At 39.9% G+C, this 21,851-nt stretch overlaps 1 protein-coding gene and 1 long non-coding RNA gene across 19 annotated transcripts in view; one reads left to right on the top strand and one right to left on the bottom strand.

Moving 5' to 3' along the window:
• Nucleotides 1-2,863: 2,863 nt before the first annotated feature.
• On the bottom strand, nucleotides 2,864-6,362 carry LOC310753042. 2 transcript variants are annotated; one of them, XR_014543103.1, is made up of 3 exons: nucleotides 6,019-6,362; nucleotides 5,349-5,564; nucleotides 2,864-3,581 (listed from the first exon to the last, which is right to left on the bottom strand). It is a non-coding gene; the product is annotated as an uncharacterized lncRNA (long non-coding RNA). The 2 variants fall into 2 exon arrangements; XR_014543102.1 differs by having other exon boundaries at nucleotides 5,349-6,362.
• A 1,110-nt stretch (nucleotides 6,363-7,472) lies between these two features.
• SHOC1 (shortage in chiasmata 1) overlaps nucleotides 7,473-21,851 on the top strand; it is a 36,500-nt gene continuing 22,121 nt past the window's right edge. For 3 of the 17 annotated variants that reach the window (XM_083592750.1, XM_083592748.1, XM_083592744.1), the window contains exons 1-11: nucleotides 9,349-9,688; nucleotides 10,882-11,011; nucleotides 11,613-11,700; nucleotides 14,396-14,568; nucleotides 15,199-15,379; nucleotides 15,690-15,801; nucleotides 17,090-17,186; nucleotides 17,359-17,463; nucleotides 18,374-18,763; nucleotides 18,947-19,051; nucleotides 19,635-20,024. In XM_083592750.1, coding sequence (XP_083448876.1) covers nucleotides 9,644-9,688; nucleotides 10,882-11,011; nucleotides 11,613-11,700; nucleotides 14,396-14,568; nucleotides 15,199-15,379; nucleotides 15,690-15,801; nucleotides 17,090-17,186; nucleotides 17,359-17,463; nucleotides 18,374-18,763; nucleotides 18,947-19,051; nucleotides 19,635-20,024 — 1,816 coding nt within the window. In that variant the 5' untranslated portion in view covers nucleotides 9,349-9,643. Of the gene's footprint in view, nucleotides 7,736-8,510; nucleotides 8,982-9,121; nucleotides 9,272-9,346; nucleotides 9,689-10,881; nucleotides 11,012-11,612; nucleotides 11,701-14,395; nucleotides 14,569-15,198; nucleotides 15,380-15,689; nucleotides 15,806-17,089; nucleotides 17,187-17,358; nucleotides 17,464-18,373; nucleotides 18,764-18,946; nucleotides 19,052-19,634; nucleotides 20,025-20,295; nucleotides 20,764-21,851 lie in introns of those variants that run through there. The other 14 variants (XM_083592754.1, XM_083592755.1, XM_083592758.1 and 11 more) reach the window with 12 other exon arrangements.

Here is a 21,851-nt window from a genome sequence, read left to right as displayed (position 1 = left end):
GACGCTGGAAATCACGCGCACGCACGAGATCCGGCCCACGGAGGGATCTCCGCTGGAGTGAACCAGCTCATGTGAGGTAAACCTTGCCGACCCCTGCCCTACACTTCCATAGGTATGACTACCACTTCACTAACAGCGGCAACGAGGAAACAGCAGTAAAAGCTTATGCAGATATGGATGACAAATAATCTGGAAAATCAATTTCCAGACATCAAGATGCTGCCCAAGTGATATCAGGAGACTTCAGCTTAAGATGAAATCAGCCAGACCAAAGAACGTGTCAGAGCAGTAGGTCTTTTTTATTAATACAAAGAGGACAAATCTTATTGGAATTCATGTATCTACATAAGATATCTTACTGCAATGTGGAAAAGGGAAGACGATAGGACATGCTATTGTCTCTGCTAATACTGATTTAATGAAAAAGAGGGATTAGCAAGCTGACTGAAGCCTGGGCAGCATTCTAGAAATTTAGTATTATAAAGCAAAAAGCATTCTAACCCCGAAACGCTATTGACATCTGCATTTTACTTATCGCTGTAAGCACTAGAGATAAAAAAAAGTTTGCTTATAGTGTATAGTGGTGATAATAAAAGTTATATGTGTAGGTCATATTTGATGCACACTAGTTATCACAAAAACTTAACCTAGATCTGTCTTAACATAGAATTCTTAGTGTAGAACTGCCCTTGAACGCTACAGTATTAGGAGACATTTTGAGAAGGTAGTTTGCTAGTAGGTAGTTTGCTAGTAGGTAGTTTACACCTGTGTTTCGGCATCTGTACTACTTCCCTGGTGTCTGAACAGAACTTTGCTTTAACAGGACAAACAGCACCTGAGGAGAGAATTAACTCTCCTCCCCCAAACAGTAGCCCCAATCTATATCAGAGTTCCCACTGACTGCTTTTTATGCAGGTTTAAAGAGACAAAAAGATCAAATCACAGATGTCCGACATTTCAGGTAGTTTCGGCAGTTTCAGCCCTTTGTTTATTACACAGAAGAACCTATAAACAGAAATCTGGAATTGTGATTTCTGCTACAAAGCAAGGTAGTACTGAAAAGCAGCCAATGGGTTTGGCGTAGGAAGCCATTTTGGAAGCCACCAGACTTTGCTAGTCCTTCACACTGTTAACTGGGAATGATTTGCTATCATTGTGGAAAAGAGAATGGTTGGCACTATTTCTCCGCAAATAAATGAGGCAAAGGTCAGGATAGTTATGCACCAAGTTCTATTTTGTCACAAAACAAGGTATCTTCTATTCTAAACCATTTCATTGACATTAAATAATTCTGACAAAAACAGCTGTGAATCTTGTGTTTCTCATTTCACCCCACACCCACCGTATTTAGAGTGAGCCAGCAGGCTTCACTGTAAAGAAATTAAAAGTGGACTATACTAATTAAATTCAATTACAGTCAAGCAAATGTTATGGTGGTGGGGGGGAGACAGTCTTGTGAGTGGGGAGGGGGGAAGGCTGCTTAGACTTTTAAAGTTCTACAGGACAAAACACAACTAAGATGACACCACATATCTAGACACCGGGCATTTGAGTTTGTGAAAAAGAAACATTCTGGACTTAAAGGGGTGCAACCCTACAAGAGGCAATAATGTACAATGTGCATTTGAAGGTCCATTTTCATGATTGCAACCTTCAGCGCTGAACTTCAAACTACTTTTAATCTCCTGAGCATAAAAAGTAAACTTGACAGTTCAGCTAACAGAACTGCAGAGGAGATAAAATCCACAGAAATTTGGCACATGCAATCATGAAAATTGCACCCAAAGTTGTGCTGCTGTGTTGTTGTTTTTTAACAATTCAAGAGACTAACCCAGAGTTGCTGATTTGTGAATAGTCTAATCTGCTCCATTTTAGAAAAGACTATGAACACAGTATGGTTTTTTTCAGCTTTTATCCCAGAATATATTAGTTCTACCCCAAGACAGCTGTTATCTGTCCCCTACTAGGTCAATGCTATCGGAAACAGAAAAGCTATAGTAGTTATCCATAGTAAACTCTTTTCCCTCTTCAAATTACAGGTAACTGCAGCTTTCTGGAAGTAATCAAAGCTGTTATGTTTCAAGGAATAAGGCATACTGCATCTACAAGATTGAAGACTCCCCAGAAATGCACTTAATCCTCATAACATTTTACTAGGGAAAGCTTCATGATAGTATAATAATTTAATACCTGAGGTTCTGAAAGCTTCCACACTACAAGTGACGATTCTTGACTGTATGAGCAGTGACTTGTATGTTCGTTTCAGTTGGTTTATGAGATAAGGTTACCAGATGTCCCTGTTTCACAGGGACAGTCCCCAGGTTTACAAATCAGTTCCCTGACAAAATCCATCTATTTAGCAGGAAGTTGAAAAGTGTCCCTGGATTCACTGAAAAAAAATCTGGTAACCTTATTATGAGAGGAGAGAAAAAATGCAAGCCCTTCATTTCGAACTCATAAAACCTATGCTATGTTGTCCACCGTTGTTCATCTTGTGCATGCATTTAATTATGTTTTTATCCTGCCCTTCTCCAAGGAGCTCAGGGCAGTGTACATTGTTCTCCTTCACAACCATCATGGGAAACAGGCCACAACAACCCTGTGAGGGGAGATAGGCTAAGAGATGGCAACTGGCCCAAAGTCACCTAGTGAATTCATGGCTGAGTGGGGATTTGAACCTGGCACAACCAAGCCATACTTTGACAGTAATCATTACAGCTATAGCGTGTCTCAAGGTGACTCAAAATGCCATTTTAAAGTCCATTTTAAAAATGGAACTAATAAAGCCAGTGCAAAAGTAAAACAGAGCAATATACATACAGTACGCACAAACACAAGCATACATGTGAATCTATAGCTGAAATGTACTTAAGAAAATATATTTAATACTCTAAATTATTCTCCCGAAGTTGTTGTATTAGTCCAAATACAGGCTGCATTCCCCCTCAAAATCTGGCTTTTATAAGCCTAAGTGTGGCCTAAAGTAAAGGTAGAGAAACTGTAATGTAAGATGAGGACTCAGGAACCATGCAGAACTTTGATATACTTCGGTTGTTTTTGTAAAAGAATCACCCATCATTCTTGACAGGTGGCACTAGTTGCCTGGTGAGTTATTCATCGTGTGAGGTAGCACGTGTTTTTAGATAGTAAAAATATGGGTGTCCATGTCAGGGGAAAACATCTATCAGTTGGGGGCTGAGACGTGACAAATTTCAAAATGGCAGTTATTAACTATGCTGAAGCGACAAACAATAGAGAAACAGGAAGGAAATATGGTGCTGATGAAAAGAATGTGCGTCATTGGAGATCAAAGAAGAAAAAATTCAGAATCCCATCTCCATGCAAAAAACATTTCGAGGGCTTAAATGTGGTCGACGTTATGAGGTTGATGAGTGTGTACTTTCCATTGTAAAACAACAAAGAGAAAATGGAATGCCAATCAGCTGCAAAGCATTTGAATTGGTGCCGGGATATTTGTGCAAAGAAGTGGCTTCTTACTTAAATGTGGGACATCATTTGCTCAGTGGTTGTCTTCCAGTTTCAGTGAGAAGTTCGTCCAATACCAACGGCATGTCCTTGGTCTGAGGAGAAAACACAACCATTATCTTAGCCAAATTGGAAATGCTGACAAAACGCCCATGTTCTCTGATATGCCAAGCAGCACGATCATGAAAAAGAAAGGAGTGAAATCTGTTCTTGTGAAGACCATGAAGAATGGGCGGGGAGGGGGGGAATGCACCTTACAGCAGTGGTAGCTGTAATAGTTGCATGCCACCCCAATCTCAGAGCGGTGTGATATTCCAGGGGTTACGCAGGGGTTGTGTTTCCTTTGGAATGAGAGAGACTGTGGACAGAGACTTTGGACAGGAGAGGCTGTGGTGTCTTCACAGTATAAATACCCCAAGAGGGACTCGCTTCCACCATAGTCACAGCCATGAATCCCAACAGAAATCAAGCATAGCTCTGTCTCCCAGCTGCCCAGCCTCCAGCCTGTCAGCTTCTAGTTCACATAACTCAACTGTCAGCTCTACCTTTGTCTTTCTACCTACCGGTGAGTTGAGAAAGGAGGGCCCACCCATTTGATATCTGGCACAGAGCCACGTCCTTTGTTACCTTAGTGGCCCATACATTACCTCACCAGGAAGCTAGCCTGCCTGTTCCAGGAACTGAATCCATGCTGGATCCAGGAATTAGGCAGGGCCAAGGCATGCAGCCTACTCCCCCACCAACTCATCGCAATATGTTATACAGTGGTGCCTCAGGTTAAGTACTTAATTTGTTCCGGAGGTCCGTTCTTAACCTGAAACTGTACTTAACCTGAAGCACCACTTTAGCTAATGGGGTCTCCTGCTGCTGCTGCACTGCCGGAACACGATTTCTGTTCTCATCCTGAAGCAAAGTTCTTAACCTGAGGAACTATTTCTGGGTTAGAGGAGTCTGTAACCTGAAGCGTATGTAACCCGAGGTACTACTGTACTGAGAGGAAAAATACTTCCAAAAGAAACATTCCCCGCCAGAACAGTTGTGGCATGCCCAAAAAGAGGGTGGATAGCGACTATTCTGTAAAAAAGGGGGGGCAATGCTAGTGGTAGATGCATTTAGATGGCATCTTACCCCCAAAGTTAAGAAGATGGATAATCAAAATCAGATTTAGTAGTTGTTCCAGGTGGAACGGCATCACAGCTACAAGCCCTTGATGCGGTTGTGAATAAGCTCTCCAAAGGAAGGACTCTGACTTGTTTTTGTCAGGAAATAATGCCGTCTCACCGAGCATAAAAATTAAAAAACCATTGGTGAATTTGCTATGCCACTGGATTTTAACTGCATGGCAAAGAATATCTCCTGAACCTGTGGCTTCAAAAAGTGCTGCCTTTTAATTGCAGCAGATAGTAGTGAAGGCAACATATTGTGTGGAAATTGGGAAGACAGTGACAACTAACGTGACAAAGATGAAGAGAGCTGTAATAATTAAGAATCTCTATTTGACATGAAAAAGTTTAACAGGAAATATTTTTAAAAAATATTTTCCGTAATTATTTTTCAGTGCACACTTATATCTATTTTTTTCTTTCTTTCAAAGAGCTCTCAAATTTGGACCAATTAGGCTATGCATAGTTTAGTAATAATTGTCAGGAATTACAGTGTAAGGCAAAAACTACCTATGAGAGGAATGAATATATGCTACCCGTGAAGCATATTGCTGAGATCATATTTGTTCTACTTGCTTTGTTTTTCTGCATGGTTAGTCAGCTTTTTTTGCAGAGTTGCCTCAGAAGACTAATCTGCTTTTATATTCGATGTATTAAGCCTGGTTTGTGCACATGATGAATTACTCATAAAATATTTACATATATTCACGCTTCGGTGGATGTTCTGGTTAACTTGCATTAGGACAACATACAAATCGAGGGAGCAAACCAGGCGTAAGTCCTCTATATGCTGTCACATCTAAGGAAGGCTTTATGCAGATGTTCGCAATGTGCACGTGGTCCAGAACTGTGATCAAACTGGTCCACCCAATCAGCCCATGATCTCACTTGATGATCACATGTTTGCACTGGAGCCTGCAATGAAATCAGTTGTGAAGAGTTTTGGTGGGAACTCACCGCACAATCCTAACCATGTTTACTCAGAAGTTAAGTCCCATTAAATGCAATGGGGCTTCCTCCCAGTCCACATAAATGAGTTTAGCATTACAGCCTATGTGCAAACAATTTAATCTGCATCCAACCCACCGAGCCTGCATTGGTTACACGTGATCTACAAAACCAAAGTGTACCAGTGGCATGGATCTACCTGAGCTGGGCTCTGAACATGCTGGCACCCATGTAAACATAATATATAATGTGCAAAATTGGGCAGGAACACAGGAAAGGGAGGATCCTGCTCTCCCATCAGTCACAATGTCTTTATAGGGATAAAGTAGATCTTGCACTGATATCTTCACACAGTAAAATCTGTTGAGAAACTTGTCCTAAATTACAAATTATGTATACGATCCAATCGATATTAAATCACCTGAAAGACTTAAGACTGCATACCAACATGCATTTATTTATAAGTGCTCTTGAACGCAATAGATTTATCTCCAAGAAAACATACACTGGAAGAATGATGTTCCATGCAACAATCCCCATTCCACACATAAATGTGCACTGAAAGAGTGGCGGCGGGGGGGGGGGAGTCATATACAGTATAAAAGAGTCAAGAAAACTTCTAAAACAGCAACTAATCTGCACACTTTTACTTAGATTAGGCAATCCATTTAAAAAAAAAAAACTGTTAGGAGTGCTAGGTGCTGGCTTTCCCCCCATTTTCTTCCTCTTTCCATGGAAAGAAGAACAGCATTCATCAAAGAAAAAGTTTGTGTATAATTTACGTTTCTTAACTTCTTTGTACAGGCCGCAGATTGTGGTTGTAGGGAAATGACAGTAAACCCTGAGAGCAGGGCCTGTCGCAGGCTGCAAAGGCCTCTGAATTGCTGTGGTTTGGGGTTTTAAATACTGTATAGACATCACTTTGCAAGTGTCATACCTGCACGCTATGCGGACAACATCTGTACACACAGAGGAAGTGTCCTCTGCGGCTAGTGTGCATTAAGTTTCCTTCCTACCTCCCCCTTTCAACGCCCACATATCACAGGTACAGTTACTTATCTTGCACTCTCCATATGCCCAGGGGCTTCCTTCCCTTGTACCATGCAGGCAATTTCATGATGACATTATCTCTTTACTTTTGCCAAGGAACTCCCAAGTATCGTATGCTCAGAGGCTGCCTATTCTGGTGTGATGCATGGCTAATTACTGATTGCACAGTCTGTTTTATTGCATTCATTGTACGGGATGCTGAGAATCTCTGTGTGCTGGCAACAGGCAGGCAGGGAACAACACAAAAGTTTAATTTCTGGAATCCAGAGAGTTGTTTTGTTTTTTTAAAGGCACTTCAAGGTTTCAGAACATCTCCTATGTTATACCAATTAATTCCACTGCAGTCATGATGGTTTCTGTAAAGGCAATGCACCAAACTCATGTACCATACCTCTGATCTAAACACTGCCACCATAACAGATCATATGGTTCTTGGTGGGAAAAGCTTATAGCAATTATAACAGTCAGTTGGATCCAAGCTTTGGGATTTCAATCAACTGGAGGGGTTACTTTAAAAATCACAATAGATGCTAAAGTGGAAGCCAGCCCCTTTCCCAACTGTGTTTGTGTACAGACAGAAAGAGTTCATGGTGAGGCTATTTTCTTTAAAAGAGCAATAATGGAGGCTGTTTCTGCAAAAAACATTAGTGATTCGTATGCAACTCTCCAAAAACAGAAATATCAGTATACTGGTGAGATACAAGGATATAATAAAGTACTATATACTCTATTATTTTTAAGTTGGTGCGGAACACTAAATAGTGATCATTGCCAAATCAAGTGAAAACAGCCTGGTTTTCCTTGACCTTTTCTGACCCCCCCCCCAAAAAAATCATGGCCTTGGAACTGTAGTTTACCCCTCATGGGTCTACAATTCCCAGCGTCCTTCGCCAGCTAGTTCCCAGGACCCTTTAAGAGAAGCCATATGGTGTGAAATGCAACTACTGGCTGAGGAGCACAGAGAGAAGCCAAACCTCTGGCATTATATGACTACAGAATAATTTTATTTTTTTTACTCAGAAAGCATTTTGGCGCCACTCTGCAGGCAAGGCCGGATTTAGGTTTGATGAGGCCCTAAGCTACTGAAGGTAGTGGGGCCCTTTATATGTCCAGCTGTCCTTTGTCAACAGCAAATTGTTGCTGTTTTTGTGTGTTGAATATATGCTATATGGCAATTTATGGACCTAATAATAGGTATCTAGAGCCATTTGCACATAACAAAACATGTATTTAATCAAATGCATGTATTAATCAAACATGTGTTTAATGCAGTCATGATGGTTTCTGTAAAGGCAATGCACCCAACTCATGTACCGTACCTCTGATCTAAACACTGCCACCATAACAGATCATACGGTTCTTGGTGGGAAAAGTAATTGTTGAACTGAAATACAATTAAGAAGTAGTATATTAATAGTGAAATACAATTAAGAAGAAGATTATTAATAGTGAAATAATTATTAAGCACTAACTTAAAATGATTTTTTATTCATAACAAAAGTTCCTTTAGAAACACAGTTTACAAAGACTCATAATCTAGTCTCTAGAAACTTGCTATAACATGAAATAATAATAGGTGATATATGATGCAAACTACTAATAATTACAAAATAGCTCTTTTAATATGAAATTAAGTGTTAGAACCTGCACAATGCAATTGCAGTTAATACAAGCAGGCGGGGCCCATTACTTACATCATAGAAGCCTACACAACACAAAACACTGTTGCTGTATGCAGGTTTTATTTTATTTGTTTTTTATCTTATATTTTGGAAATGTAAATCCAGTCCCCCCCCTTTAAATATTTTTGGGGGGCCCCAAGAGAGTGGAGCCCTAAACTATAGCTTGTTTAGCTTATATGTAAATCCGGCACTGTCTGCAAGTATTGACCAGCTGTCTTGACCAGGCCATTTCCACCTTGTGTTCCTTCCTGAGAATTTTTACCTTTTAATAACAACAACAACAACAAAATCGCTCTTCCCCTTCTAGAAGAAGAAGAAAAAATCCCTCTGCTGAGGGAAATTTCCTTCAGGCTCTAACATTTACCTGGTTGAACTTGGGTGCGACAGATAAGTGGATGAGCTCCCAGCTTACGGTCAGAAAAACCAAAATGGCTTCTGCTTCCAAATCCTACTTAATTTAAGACAACACATTCCTGCCTGGTGTGAGGGAGGCTTCAAAAAGCCCCCTGTTGGCCTTTTTGACTAGTTAATAAAGAAAAAGTGCATGCTGGGGCCTAATTTTTATTCGTTCGCTGTGAGGAAATTCACCCACCCACTCCATTTGTGCTAAGGAGAAAAGGGGTGAGGCGATGATATGAAGGTCCCTTTTCAGGTATACGCTCCACTATTTCTCTCAGTAATACGAATCGGAACAAGGAGATTTCATTCGGTCATCCAGGGGACGGGATGGGAGAAGCGCCGCTCTTGTTCCCGTGTGCAAGAAGAGAAAAGGAGACTTTGGTCACCTTTTGCAATATGGCGGACGTTGGGCGCTCCAAAATGGATCTTCTGGGTTGTGGTTCTTCTCCATTTTGCACCCCCTCAGCTCTGCACCCGCTGTGGGCCCACAGCGCCCAATATCCAGCTCTGAGAAAAGGAGGCCACAGGGGTGGAGATTGCAGCGTTGAGTGTTCTTTTAAGGAATTGTTTTGCTTTCCATATATATATATATATATATATATATTATCCACTATACTGCCCTGGCTCTTAGAGCCTATCAGCTTCCTTCCCTCCCGCCTCACGGCTTTCAAAATTAACCTTTATATCTTTGCATTTTTTACATTTCCCAATTCTAATTACACTCATTACAGAATGACTCAAAATTTAAATAAATATAGAAAGATAGGAAATTTCTCATTACAAGTCTTTCTGAGTAAATTTATGCGATATCTGAAAGATTATTGTAAGCCATTAACATCACTAGCAGAGTTGTCTGAAGACTTGGAATTGTTTTGTTTTGCTTTCAGGCAGCCAAACGTTTGACCAGAAAACATCATGTTTTCAGCCTTGAAGTACCATGCAATAGACTACTTACATGAGGTACAATGGCTAAAGCTTGACATTTTTTGCTCTCTCGGTAGTGTGATAGCTGCGTTTAAATATAAAGACCACTTGTTAAGTCACAGAAAGCAAGTATTTGGACTGTTTCAATTTACTTTTATTTTATTTTGACAGCATGGGTTTAAAAAAATAAAACAAATAACTGCTCACGTTTCATACTGTGAGGAATAAAAATGTTGCTTTTTCGAAAGGTCGCAAGGCTGCAGCGGCTAGGTAACCGCAGACTTGCTTAATACTTATATTTAGAATGGCTTGTTGTAGAACACTCATTAATAGGGCAGCTTGCAACTGAAATATGGCTTATTATTATTATTATTTATTGAATTTATATATTTGTATGCTTCAGCAGATGTAGAACTAAGTTACACCTGCTAGTGGTTACGATGTGGCTTTATCGCTTAAGTCGAGGCATAAAAATAACACAATTATCTGAAAAAAACAACAGTCTGAGGCAGTTTACTGATTTTTTTTAAAAAATTGCTAGATTCCTGCGTGCACATAAAATCCATTTTTGCAAAAGGAATACATTTTTGTGGTTTAGTATGTTTTACAATTTACTTAATTTGACTTTTAATCTGCACATAGTGGTGTTGATTGTAATAATAATAATAATAATAATAATAATAATAATAATAATAATAATATAATAATAATATGCTGCCCATATTGCCAGAGCCACTCTCCATGGCTCCCAACAAAATATTAAAAACACAATAAAACATCAACCATTAAAAACTTCCTTGGCATAAGTGAATGGATTTGCCAGCAGCATCTGATGTGGTTTTTGAAAACTTTTCAACCTGTTTTATTTCATTTCTATTGCTTTATTACAGTGCCCCACTATGGCATTTTGCAGTGTTTAATGATTTGAAATAAACAAAACAATCCAATTAAGGTTAAGAAATCCCTATAAAATTCAGTAGGAATGTTTAGCATGTCCTCAGGTCTCTTCTATTTAAATCAGTGAATCTTTGCTTGAGTTTTAGGAAAGTAAAATGTGAAAATGTAGGCGTTGGGTTTTTATCAGTTTAAATGTGTATTAGGGAAAATAGAATGAACTCCAAATAAACCACTGAATAGTTCCAATTGGGACGCAGCATACTACTTAATATGAGCAAAAGTGGAATACTGTAGTTGCACTCATAATGATATGATACATTTCTCTTGTGCAGAAAGTGGCTAGACAGAGATTTTCCTTTGAATTGTTCTCAATTCACATCCCTTCTGGTTTATATCAAGATAAAAATTATTGTCATAACGGAATCTTGGCTGATGATACATATAGGAGACCCTGGACAAGAGGTATGTTGTATCTGGCTTTCACATTTAAATTATATTTTTAAAAAATTAAACAATCAGCTACAGATGAAAAAGAAGGATCATGAGAACTTGGCAAAGTTACAAAATGTATGTGGACAACTTTCTTGTGTTAGAAATACATTAGCCATTTTAAGCATCCTTTTGACAGATCACAGCAATTCAATACAATCACATGATCAAAATAATTGTTCACACACCATAGACATAATAGCTATCATACCCATATTGTGTTGTATTTGCGGCAGTGAACACTGATCGATTTAGCTGACTGAATGGCACAGAATGCTATTCACAATCAATCCAATTATTCAAATAAGGTTTATAGTCCAATTACTGTGTGTGGAGGGAAAAGTCCAGGTTTGTCCTAAAGCAAATCTTACACAGGCCCTAGGGATGGGGTAGGTTTGTGGGCAAGCTGAAGACTGGGAATTGTTCCATTGGGTAAAGAGTCCAATGAACCAGGTGGCTGAAGGAAAAGGCCAGAGCAGAATATGAACTGAGAAACTGGAACCAAGAAACCAAGGATTTTTTTGTAATGATTTACATACTGTTTCTTAACTATTTTTGTTTTGTTTTGATGTAGTTACACCTGACCTCACTCACATTGCTATGGATTGTCCTGTGCTTGATCTGTGGAATGAATATCTTGGCACAGAAGACTTCTTGGAGGAGTGAGTCCTCTTCGTTTATCATTACGTAGTTGTTGATGCGCTTGTATCCAAGTAAATGTATTTAAGATGGGATGCATGGGCTTTAAAAAACAGAGTCAACATTACTGCCTATCTTGTGTGTTTTAAAGTAGTGGACCTTGAGCTGTGCAGTATGTGTTCACTGTTCTGGAGGTTGACCACAGTGTATCATCTGCAAAATGCAGATAATATATGACATCTGGCTTTTCAAGGAAAAATAAATTTGAAGTCCACCTTGTTCTTTAATTGTGCTCTGTTAATAACTGGAAAACAGAAAGCTCCCCTGTTGTTAGTGTGACAATATATACAGGAGCATAATGAAAAAATACATTGATGCAACTGAAATTTCCTTGTGTGAAAGCCTTGTTCCTGCAGTTTTCAACTAAACCACATTCTGCGAAAGGCTAGATGAGTTTCTGCGCTCTTTAAGAAAAACTAATCACTTTCACAAACTATTTTTTTCACAAGTTAAATGCCAAGGCCAATTCAAGACAGCTTAGTGTCTGAAGCAGAGCCAAAAGTGCAATTGATTCTTAATGGACCTACTGTAATTTCAATGGGTGGACACAAGGCAAAACCTAGTTGAATACCACCTATAACCTTAATTTCAGGGTCATGGGTTTGAGCTCCACGTTGGGCGAAAAAAATCCTGCATTGCAGGCGGTTGGACTAGATGACCCTTGTGGTCCCTGTGATTAATTTCAGTGACTCTAATCTGAGTTGAATACCATCCCATATAGGGAACTTGGGCAGCAATAATTTGTTTGTTTGCTTTTTTATTGCGTTTATATCCCAATTTTTTCTCTTCAGAAATTCAAGGTGGTCTACATGGCTCTACACTTCCTCATTTAATCCCCACAACAACCCCCTCCACACACACACAGAAGGCAGGATGAGGTAGATAAAAGTAGGAAGTGTGAGGAAGAAATAAACCAAGTTGGCTCCTCCTCCTTGTTCATCACATTTGTCTTCCTGCAGTCCTGTTCTTCATGTGCATAAGGACTGAACTATATCCTGTTTTGCTGCTTTGCACCGTTTTCCTCGAGAACCATTTATATCATAAGTTTTCCACAGAATTTTGTACAAAGAAAGCAAACCCAAACCAATGTACATTCTCTTATGTTATAGTATAGCCCAAAAAATGAAGTGAGGCGCCACAGAAATAAATGACTACTACTATTATTATTATTATTATTATTATTATTATTATTTACCCACCCTTCACCCTAAGGTCCCAGAGCACATTACAACATTAAAACAGTTTAAAACAATTCCACAGGTTGACTTTGTTCAATGAAATATAATGAAGATATATTTAATGAATGAAATGGAAGTTTTCTTAGATGGGGGACAGAATCTTAATCAGTATGTTAAAATTACATTACAGAAAGGTGCATTAGGGGTTATCCAACTTTGTCATTCATGAAAAAGCCTTTTTATGTCTTCAGGTTGATACCTTTTAGTTTGATATATGAGAGACATGTTATTTTATAACATTCACATAAGAGTCAGTTAATGCTTTTCATAGGATGACCTTGTTCCTTTTGTCTCCTGCATTTAGTTAATTCTAGAGATTGTATTGACTTTCTGCTGACACTATTGTTATAAAGCCAAGAGTTTACTCAGAGAGCCAAGTAAATTAAGTTTCAGACATACAGTGATAGAAACAGGCAAAGTCAGTAAAAGAGGGCAACTTTAAAAGGAAGAGGCGTAGTCTTTAGATCAGATTCTTAATTTAGAAAGCGCAGAGGCAGAAAGGCACATTAAGTCATCACTACTGTGGCCCCATTCTGTGCTGTGGGGTTATGAGACACATGCATTTTTCCTCTTCAGCAATTTGTCATTGGTCTAATGTCCTTAAAATAACTATGGACAATGACTTAATTCTATCTTCTTGCTGTGTGTCACCTGCAGCCTCTACTAGCACAAGCCTCACAATGATACAGTCGTTGCAGTAAAAGCCTGCGCTATGCATGAGCATAGGAAATCTTATCCTTCTCTGAAATACACATCCTAGCTGGAACCACTATTTTCCCCTTTCACCTTTCTCTGGACTAAGGCCATGGGAACATCCCTAACAGTAAGATAAGGTAGTCCAGTCCATTAGGTCCAGTCGTGGCTGACTCTGGGGTTGCGGCGCTCATCTCGCTTTATTCGCTGAGGGAGCTGGCGTACAGCTTCCGGGTCATGTGGCCAGCATGACTAAGCCGCTTCTGGCGAACCAGAGCAGCGCACGGAAACGCTGTTTACCTTCCCGCCAGAGTGGTACCTATTTATCTACTTGCACTTTGACGTGCTTTTGAACTGCTAGGTTGGCAGGAGCAGGGACCGAACAATGGGAGCTCACCCCGTTGCGGGGATTCGACCTTCAGATCGGCAAGGAAACGATAAAACCAACAGAACTGGAGTACTACTGGCAACAGTCTCCAACTGCATATAACCTTATATACGGTGTCCTAGGCAGAAGGACTATCAGAGCCCCCCTTCTACTAGTTAAGACCAAGTGACCTTATGTGAAATTACTGTGCTGCAACATGGGACATGTGATTAGTGCAGCAGCAGCACATGACAAGTGTTTGGGTCCCAGCCCCTTCTGTAGCAGGCCATAGTAGCTGACCAATATGGATATATATATATTTTTCCATCAACAAAAAAGTATTAACTTTCCACTTTTCAGGAAACCCACTTCAAGCACTCTCTTCCATGTCCATAATGAAGATATTGAAATTGTTCCAAGTTCGAATCCTGGTTCGCCGTTTGACATAGAAGATGCTTATGTGCTTATGAAAAATGAAGACAGTTATTTAAATCCTAAATATGCTCCAGTGGAACTTGAAGAGCCAGAAGAAGGTAAATGAGCATTCTGTACTTCACATTTCAAATACTGCGTTTTTTCGACTATAAGACGCCCCCATGTATAAGACGCCCTCTATTTTGGGGGGACTCAGATTTAAGAAAATAGGGAGAGATGGCCCAGAGTATAAGGTGCCCCCTAATTTTTGACATTATTTTTTTAGGGGAAAAAACCTAGTCTTATACACTGAAAAATTCAGTGATTATCAATACAGTGCTATCTGTTGCAGAAATGTGAAAATTGCACATGCCAGAGAACCTGCTCGTCCATGTGTTATAGATCAGTTACTATGTGGCTAAAAAACCGTGGAGCTACCTGTCTCGAAAGCTACTGCTGTTGTGTAACTTGCCTTCTCTTTTGCACACCTCCCCTGCCCTGATTTCATGCAAATCCAGGGTTGTGGTAAGACAGTCAAAAGTCTCTGGTGGGGGCTGCACTCTGACTTTATGCAAATCCAGGTATGTGATGTGTCGCTACAAATCCTACAATGGGGGCTTCGCAATGATGAACTAGTGCAAATGCAGTATAGAGAGATATAGATTTCTACGACACTTTTCAGGATAGGAATTGATCTGCAAAGCTATCTCATTACTTACTATTGTATTTTTATTTCCATTTCTAAAAAGGTTTTTATATTGAAAATGAATTTGTTTCGATGGACTATTTAGCCCAATATGCTAAACATCTACCTACTCCGCATATGCTCTTGAGCCGAATAAACAAATTCCATGTACAGAAACCTTTCAGTGTACAGGAACCCCTTTTAAATTTTCAAGGAGAAAAGATAACGGAAGAGGACATCTTCAGGTACTATGTAACTAGATGTTGTGCAATAGGTGATATACATGATTGATATGTTAATATCTGGCCACAAATAATTTTTGTGCACATATTTATTATTACTGATTTTGATCTTTTTAAACTAAGCTCTGACTTACATAAGCTTAATTTTATCTCATTGATCTTTCCACCCATAATTCACCAGCTTTTATAAAACTGCCAAGAACAAACTGGTTTTACATGCTTATCTGGTTTTGCAAGGGGGGAAATGTGTATGTGTTATTTAGTTGTAAAACAGAAAACTAAAAGGCAATTACTTGTGCTTTGATTTTAAAAGAGAGTGTTTTGCTTTCAAAATGAATGTGACATCTGAAATGAATATGAAATCTGAAGCAAAAGGGAAAGTATACCAGGAAAATTTTGATAAAGTTTCTTTAAAGAATGAAAAGGTATGTAAGTGTGTAAGTTACTTTATTTAATCAATGGCATGTTTATCATCCTTATCAAACTGCTATGCAATGACTTTGAAATTTACTCATGCAAACTATTTACAATAATTTGCCATGCTTCCAAAGATACCTTGTATATATATATATATGGCTTCTGCCTGCCTTTGATTAACCTTAGCTGATAAAAAGGTTGCATTGAAGAGTAGTTTATAAAATCCTATGCGCTTCCATATTCTAAAGCTCGATGTGCAGCCAGAAACTGGTGATAATGTTGAGCTTCACAGCATACAAAGCAGAGGTAGGGAGCTTTTTCATCCTGGTGGATAGGATCCTGTGTTCCTTCATCCCTAAGGTGGCGTTGGATCAGCTACACTCCTCAGTTGCCTACTGGAAACTCTGGAGTGAAACCAATCCCAGTGGGGCATGAAGTCTCAGCTGATCAGCACTGACTTGAGGCCCTGGTTTTGGCGGGGGTTGGCCACACTCTGTAGTTACCTAATCCAAACAGAACTTGTATTTGTTGCAAAATTTAAAAGGTGCTGGCACAAGTCCCACTTGCTAAGGGACAATCTAGGGTGACTTTTAAGATTGTTTCCAGCTGTGTCTTTACCTGGCCAATATGGAATGCCATAAATGCTGTGAGATGTAGGATGTGTTGATGTTGCTAGGGAGGAAACGACCTTGAAGGCCAAATTAGGACCCCTGAATAGGCCTGCAGTCCAAGGCTGATGGGAGGGGTTAAATCCTGCATTAGGTGCATGTGACTATTCCCAACAGGGAAAAGGCTCGCGCAAACCAAAGCAAGCAAGATTTCATCCCCACTCATCCTGTTCAGTTTAAGCAGCCCAGCATTCCTGTTTGAGCTCTTGACAATTGGGACTTAAAAGGAGAGCATATCCTGATCTCATAGTGATGTCAGATGATTAACAAGTAGGTGATTCTACCCACCAGTTATATTTTGCTTGCCAGTGGATGAGGAAACAGTGATCTGGGCTACAGGCCAGAAAAGGTTTTCTACCCCTGGCCTACGCCACTTTTCCTGGTCAATTGGCACCCATAAAAGGTACTTAGATCTATGTGCTGAGGCCATTAGATTTGTTTTACTTCTGTGGTAAAACTAATAAATGATGTTTTTATATTGAGGTAATATATAATACTATTTAATAATTTTATACTTATCCAAGATTCTTTTAAAAATACTTTGCTAGTTCAAATATAAAACTCTTCAAGCTGCTTTGAGAAATATTATGTATGAAATAACTGTTTCAGTTTTTTTTAATCTATCTAGACAAACAGTGAGAATCTCACAAGCTTGGGGCTAATCTCTTCAGAAATTCAGAAAATTATAGGAAATGAAAACGAGAATCTTAAAATAACCAGCGAAGGTAAGGATACAGAAAATGGTGTTCTAGCCCTAGTTCTTGGGTTTGATATTGCCTAGTTTCATTATTTTATTGCTGGTCATTTTAACTGGTGAAAACAAAATAATCAATTCTCATTCTTTGCATTCTACAGAGAAAGACAATTCTTTCAATTTCATGATAATGTCTTTTTCAGACCTTGAAGTGAAAATTACTTCTGAGACAGAGAATTTGGAATCTTGTCCCCCAAAAGAACTTTGTGCCAGTCAGAGCAGAAGTGTACTGGAACTCAGCAGGCCAGGTAGGACTTTCTAGTCAGGCAAATCTGAGACGGCTGAGATATTTTGGAGAATAGCTATAGATCTATAGCAGGGACGTCCAACTCCCAAGAGACTGTGATCTACTCACAGAATAAAAAACTGGCAGTGATCTACCCCTGGGGGTGGGGGGGAGATCACAAACTTGTTTGCAAAGTTGGACATCCCTATAGTATCCCTATAGTACCCTATAGATCTATAGTATACCTATATCTATAGTACATCTGAAGGACCGCCTGCACCCCTTCGTTCAGCCCAGACACTGAGGTCCAATTCCAAGGGCCTTCTGGTGGTTTCCTCACTGTGAGAAGTGAGGATACAGGGAACCATGCAGAGCGCCTTCTCAGTAGTGGTGCCCACCCCGTTGAACGTCCACCCATCAAATGTCAAGGAAATAAACAACTATCTGACTTTTAGAAGACATCTGAAGGCAGCCCTGTACCAGGAAGTTTTTAATGTCTGATGTTTTACAATTTTATATAAATGCTGTAAGCCACCCAGAGTGGCTGGGGAAACCCAGCCAGATGGATGGGGTATAAATAATAAAAATATTATTATTATTATCTTCTTTTATTTTTGCATTCTGAATATCTGAAGGGGGGATGACAAAGAAATGTAATTTAGAAATCTTTGGAACTCTGCCTGTAGAACTCTAAGGCTTCATATAAATGTAACTATAAATAGTGATTGTTCTCAGATACTTTTTGTTCCTGCTGCAGAGTGATCTTAGCTTCTCTTCAGATTTGCAAGGGAGAGAGCAGGTGTTCCAGGTCTCACAGCAAAGATGGTTTTTATATACCTTTGCCTTTATTTTAAAATGTGCATTCTTTCCCTTAATACCTTTCTCTTCTTGTAGGAATTAATGCGAATTGCATGTTTTCCCATTTTTCACAGAGCATCAGACTTCCGTACCTAAATGTCAACAGCTTTCAGCTATAGAATCTCAACCCGGCTACTTGCAAGGAGGTAACACCCCCATGGGTGAGACGGCCGAAGGAAATTCCCCCTTGGCTGGTGACCATGTGGGTCTGGCTGGCCAGGAAGGAGGCAGAGAGCAAAGGTCCACAACCGACGCCCACTGGGGAAGCGGTGAGCGTCCATTGTCTGCACATGAAGACATACTGGTGTTCAGCCACCTGGAAAAAGATGACTTCACTAATTTAACAGAAACTTGTGCTAGACCATGTGTTTTAGAAGAATTGAACACAGATTTAAGCGCTGGAGACGAGGTTCCTCATACCAATGTAGAAGTGGTCCCAAAAATGTCTACCTCTCAGACGGATAGTAAGTATTGGGCATTTTGTCAGGTGTTGTTTTTCCCCTGCAGCATGAAATGACAAAAACAATTGGCTTAATAGACAGTCTTACGTTTTGTAGTTGATAGTAAAAACAAAATAATCAATTCTCATTCTCTGTATTCCACAGAGTAAGACGATTCTCTCAATTTCATGATAATGTCTTTTTCAGACCTTGAAGCGAAAATTACTCCTAAGCCAGAGAATTTGGAATATTGTCCCCCACAAGAACTTTGTGCCAGTCAGAGCAGAAGTGTACTGGAACTCAGCAGCCCAGGTAGGACTTTCTAGACAGGCAAATCTTAGTGAGGCTACAGAGAACCAGGCAGAGGGCCTTCTCGGTAGTGGTACCCATCCTGTTGAACATCCACCCATCAAATGTCAAGGAAATAAACAACTATCTGACTTTTAGAAGACATCTGAAGGCAACCCTGTACCAGGAAGTTTTTAATGTCTGGTGTTCAGCCACCTGGAAAAAGATGACTGCATTAATTTAACAGAAACTTGTGCTAGACCATGTGTCTTAGAAGACCATGTATTTTTGCATTCTGAATGTCTGAAGGGGGGTTGACAGAGAATTGTAATTTAGAAATCTCTGGAGCTCTGCCTGTGGAACTCTAAGGCTTCATATAAATGTAACTATAAATAGTGATTGTTCTCAGATATTTTTTGTTCCTGCTGCAGAGTGATCTTAGCTTCTCTTCAGATTTTGCAAGGGAGAGAGCAGGTCTTCCAGGACTCACAGCAAAGATGGTTTCTATATACCTTTGCCTTTATTTTAAAATGTGCATTCTTTCCCTTAATACCTTTCTCCTCTTGTAGGAATTAATGTGAAATGCATGTTTTCCCATTTTTCACAGAGCATCAGACTTCCGTACCTAAATGTCAACAGCTTTCAGCTATAGAATCTCAACCCGGCTACTTGCAAGGAGGTAACACCCCCATGGGTGAGACGGCCGAAGGAAATTCCCCCTTGGCTGGTGACCATGTGGGTCTGGCTGGCCAGGAAGGAGGCAGAGAGCAAAGGTCCACAACCTACGCCCACCGGGGAAGCGGTGAGCAACCATTGTCTCCACATGAAGACATATTGATGTTCAGCCACCTGGAAAAAGATGACTGCATTAATTTAACAGAAACTTGTGCTAGACCATGTGTTTTAGAAGAATTGAACACAGATTTAAGCACTGGCGATGAGGTTCTTCATACCAATGTAGAAGGGGTCTCAGAAATGTCTACCTCTCAGATGGACAGTAAGTATTGGGCAATTTGTCAGGTGTTGTTTTCCCCCCGCAGAATGAAATGACCAAAACAATTGGCTTAATAGACAGTCTTACGTTTTGTAGTTGATAGTAGCAGACAACAGGGCTGACATCCATGAGGATGTTGGGTACAGGGCTGGTGTGTGCCTACATTGGTTGTTGAAGCACAGTTGAATGAACATCTGAATAAAGTTAAAGATACAAAATATGGGAAACAGGGAGGAAAAACTTTTTATATATATATATATATTCTTCTTTTTAGAATGCCTTGAAGAGACAAGTTCCTTTGCTAACAACAGAATGGAGTCTTCTAGTGTCCCTGATTTTAGTGGAACAAAGGGTTCTTGTTTGTCTCCTCAAAAGAAAGAGAGACTTCTTCCAATGCTCTTGGAGCCTGCATCAGGTGTCAATCTACAGCACACAACGTCTACTGTAGGTGACAACAGTGCACCTACTGAGAACATCAGAAAAATGAAACTGCAGACTGAGACAAGAAAACCAGGGCATTTTGGAAACCCAGAAGAAGAAAATGATCAAGTCCAACTTGTCAGTTACAAGAAGGCATCTGCTGAAGCAAAGAACGCATTAGGAAATAACATGCCTGATGGATTTGATCTGCCTAGGAAATGTAGAGATGATTCTGACCTTTTGAGCAACTTTATCATGCTGAGGTCTCAACATATGATCATGCAAAACGAGGAACCAAACAATGTGGATATTCAAGCAGAAGGTAGCTTAAGGCAGTGATCCGAAGCTTTTGGGCTGGAGGGGGAACCAAGGTGGTTTAATCACCTCATTCAACACCTTGCAAGGCTCTGATGGCAGAGCAAAATTAGGTGGGGAGAATGTTCCTCCACTGGTTTCTGGAATTCAAAAATACTTTTTAACAGCTTTCCTTACCATTGTTTCCAAGGGAAGAAAAGGCTGAGGGGCAGGCTTAGACACACTCAGAAGTGTTTCTAAATTTTCACCTGCCTTGGGAACATGACAAGAGACCCAGCGATTTTAGGATGCCTGACTCCTCCTGGCATTTTCCCTTTGGGGCCTTTCTGATGTCAGAGATATAATTTGGATTGGGCTAGAGGGTCAGACAACCTGTCCCAATGGGAGAGGGAGACTCCCAACCTTCTCTGATGCTAATGCTCTTTCTCTGTCTGATGGGCAGATCTTATCTGTTCTGTGACACCTGGGATGCCCTTCCAAATAACATAGGATTGCACCCAAAGTGCTCTTTCACAGAAGCCATGCTTGACATAATTCTAGGCTTTACATCTTTTCCATCAACTGAGAAGTTAGTACATTTCTACAGAAGAAGAAAGAATTAAGCAGCAATCCTATAGCCACTTATCTGGGGTGTACTTCTGAGTTGGAAAGGATTGCATTTTTACATAGCATACACTCTCTATTTTTACTTTAGCTCCTCTTTTCCCAAAAAAATGTTGCCCTGGGTTGAAAAACCACTGTTAAAATTGAGCTTTCTAATCCAGAATAATTACATTTCCCCCCTCCAAGTTTTAAAAATATTTTTATTTATTCAAACTTAGCAAAGTTAAGCATCAGTGCCCCCTTGCTCCTTTATCTAATAAAGCTACATCTGGGTATAGCCTGTGTAAGCCAGCATATTCAGAAGAGACATACAGTAATTGGAGGCAGATACCACTTAGGGCATATCTACACTACAGGCCTAAACAGCCAATCCATCACCAGAGGAAACCCTTCAATCTCTAGTTCTATTTGGAGGCAGGAGAATTAGGGGTCTCTAACAGAATTCTCAGTACCCCAGCAAAACTACAATTTCTGGGAGTCTTTTAGGGGGTG

The sequence above is a fragment of the Podarcis filfolensis genome (genome assembly GCF_964270895.1).
Source record: "Podarcis filfolensis genome assembly, chromosome: 17".
NCBI classification, from domain to species: domain Eukaryota; kingdom Metazoa; phylum Chordata; class Lepidosauria; order Squamata; family Lacertidae; genus Podarcis; species Podarcis filfolensis.
Note: the sequence above shows the minus strand (reverse complement) of the source record. Positions and strands in the feature narration are given on the sequence as shown.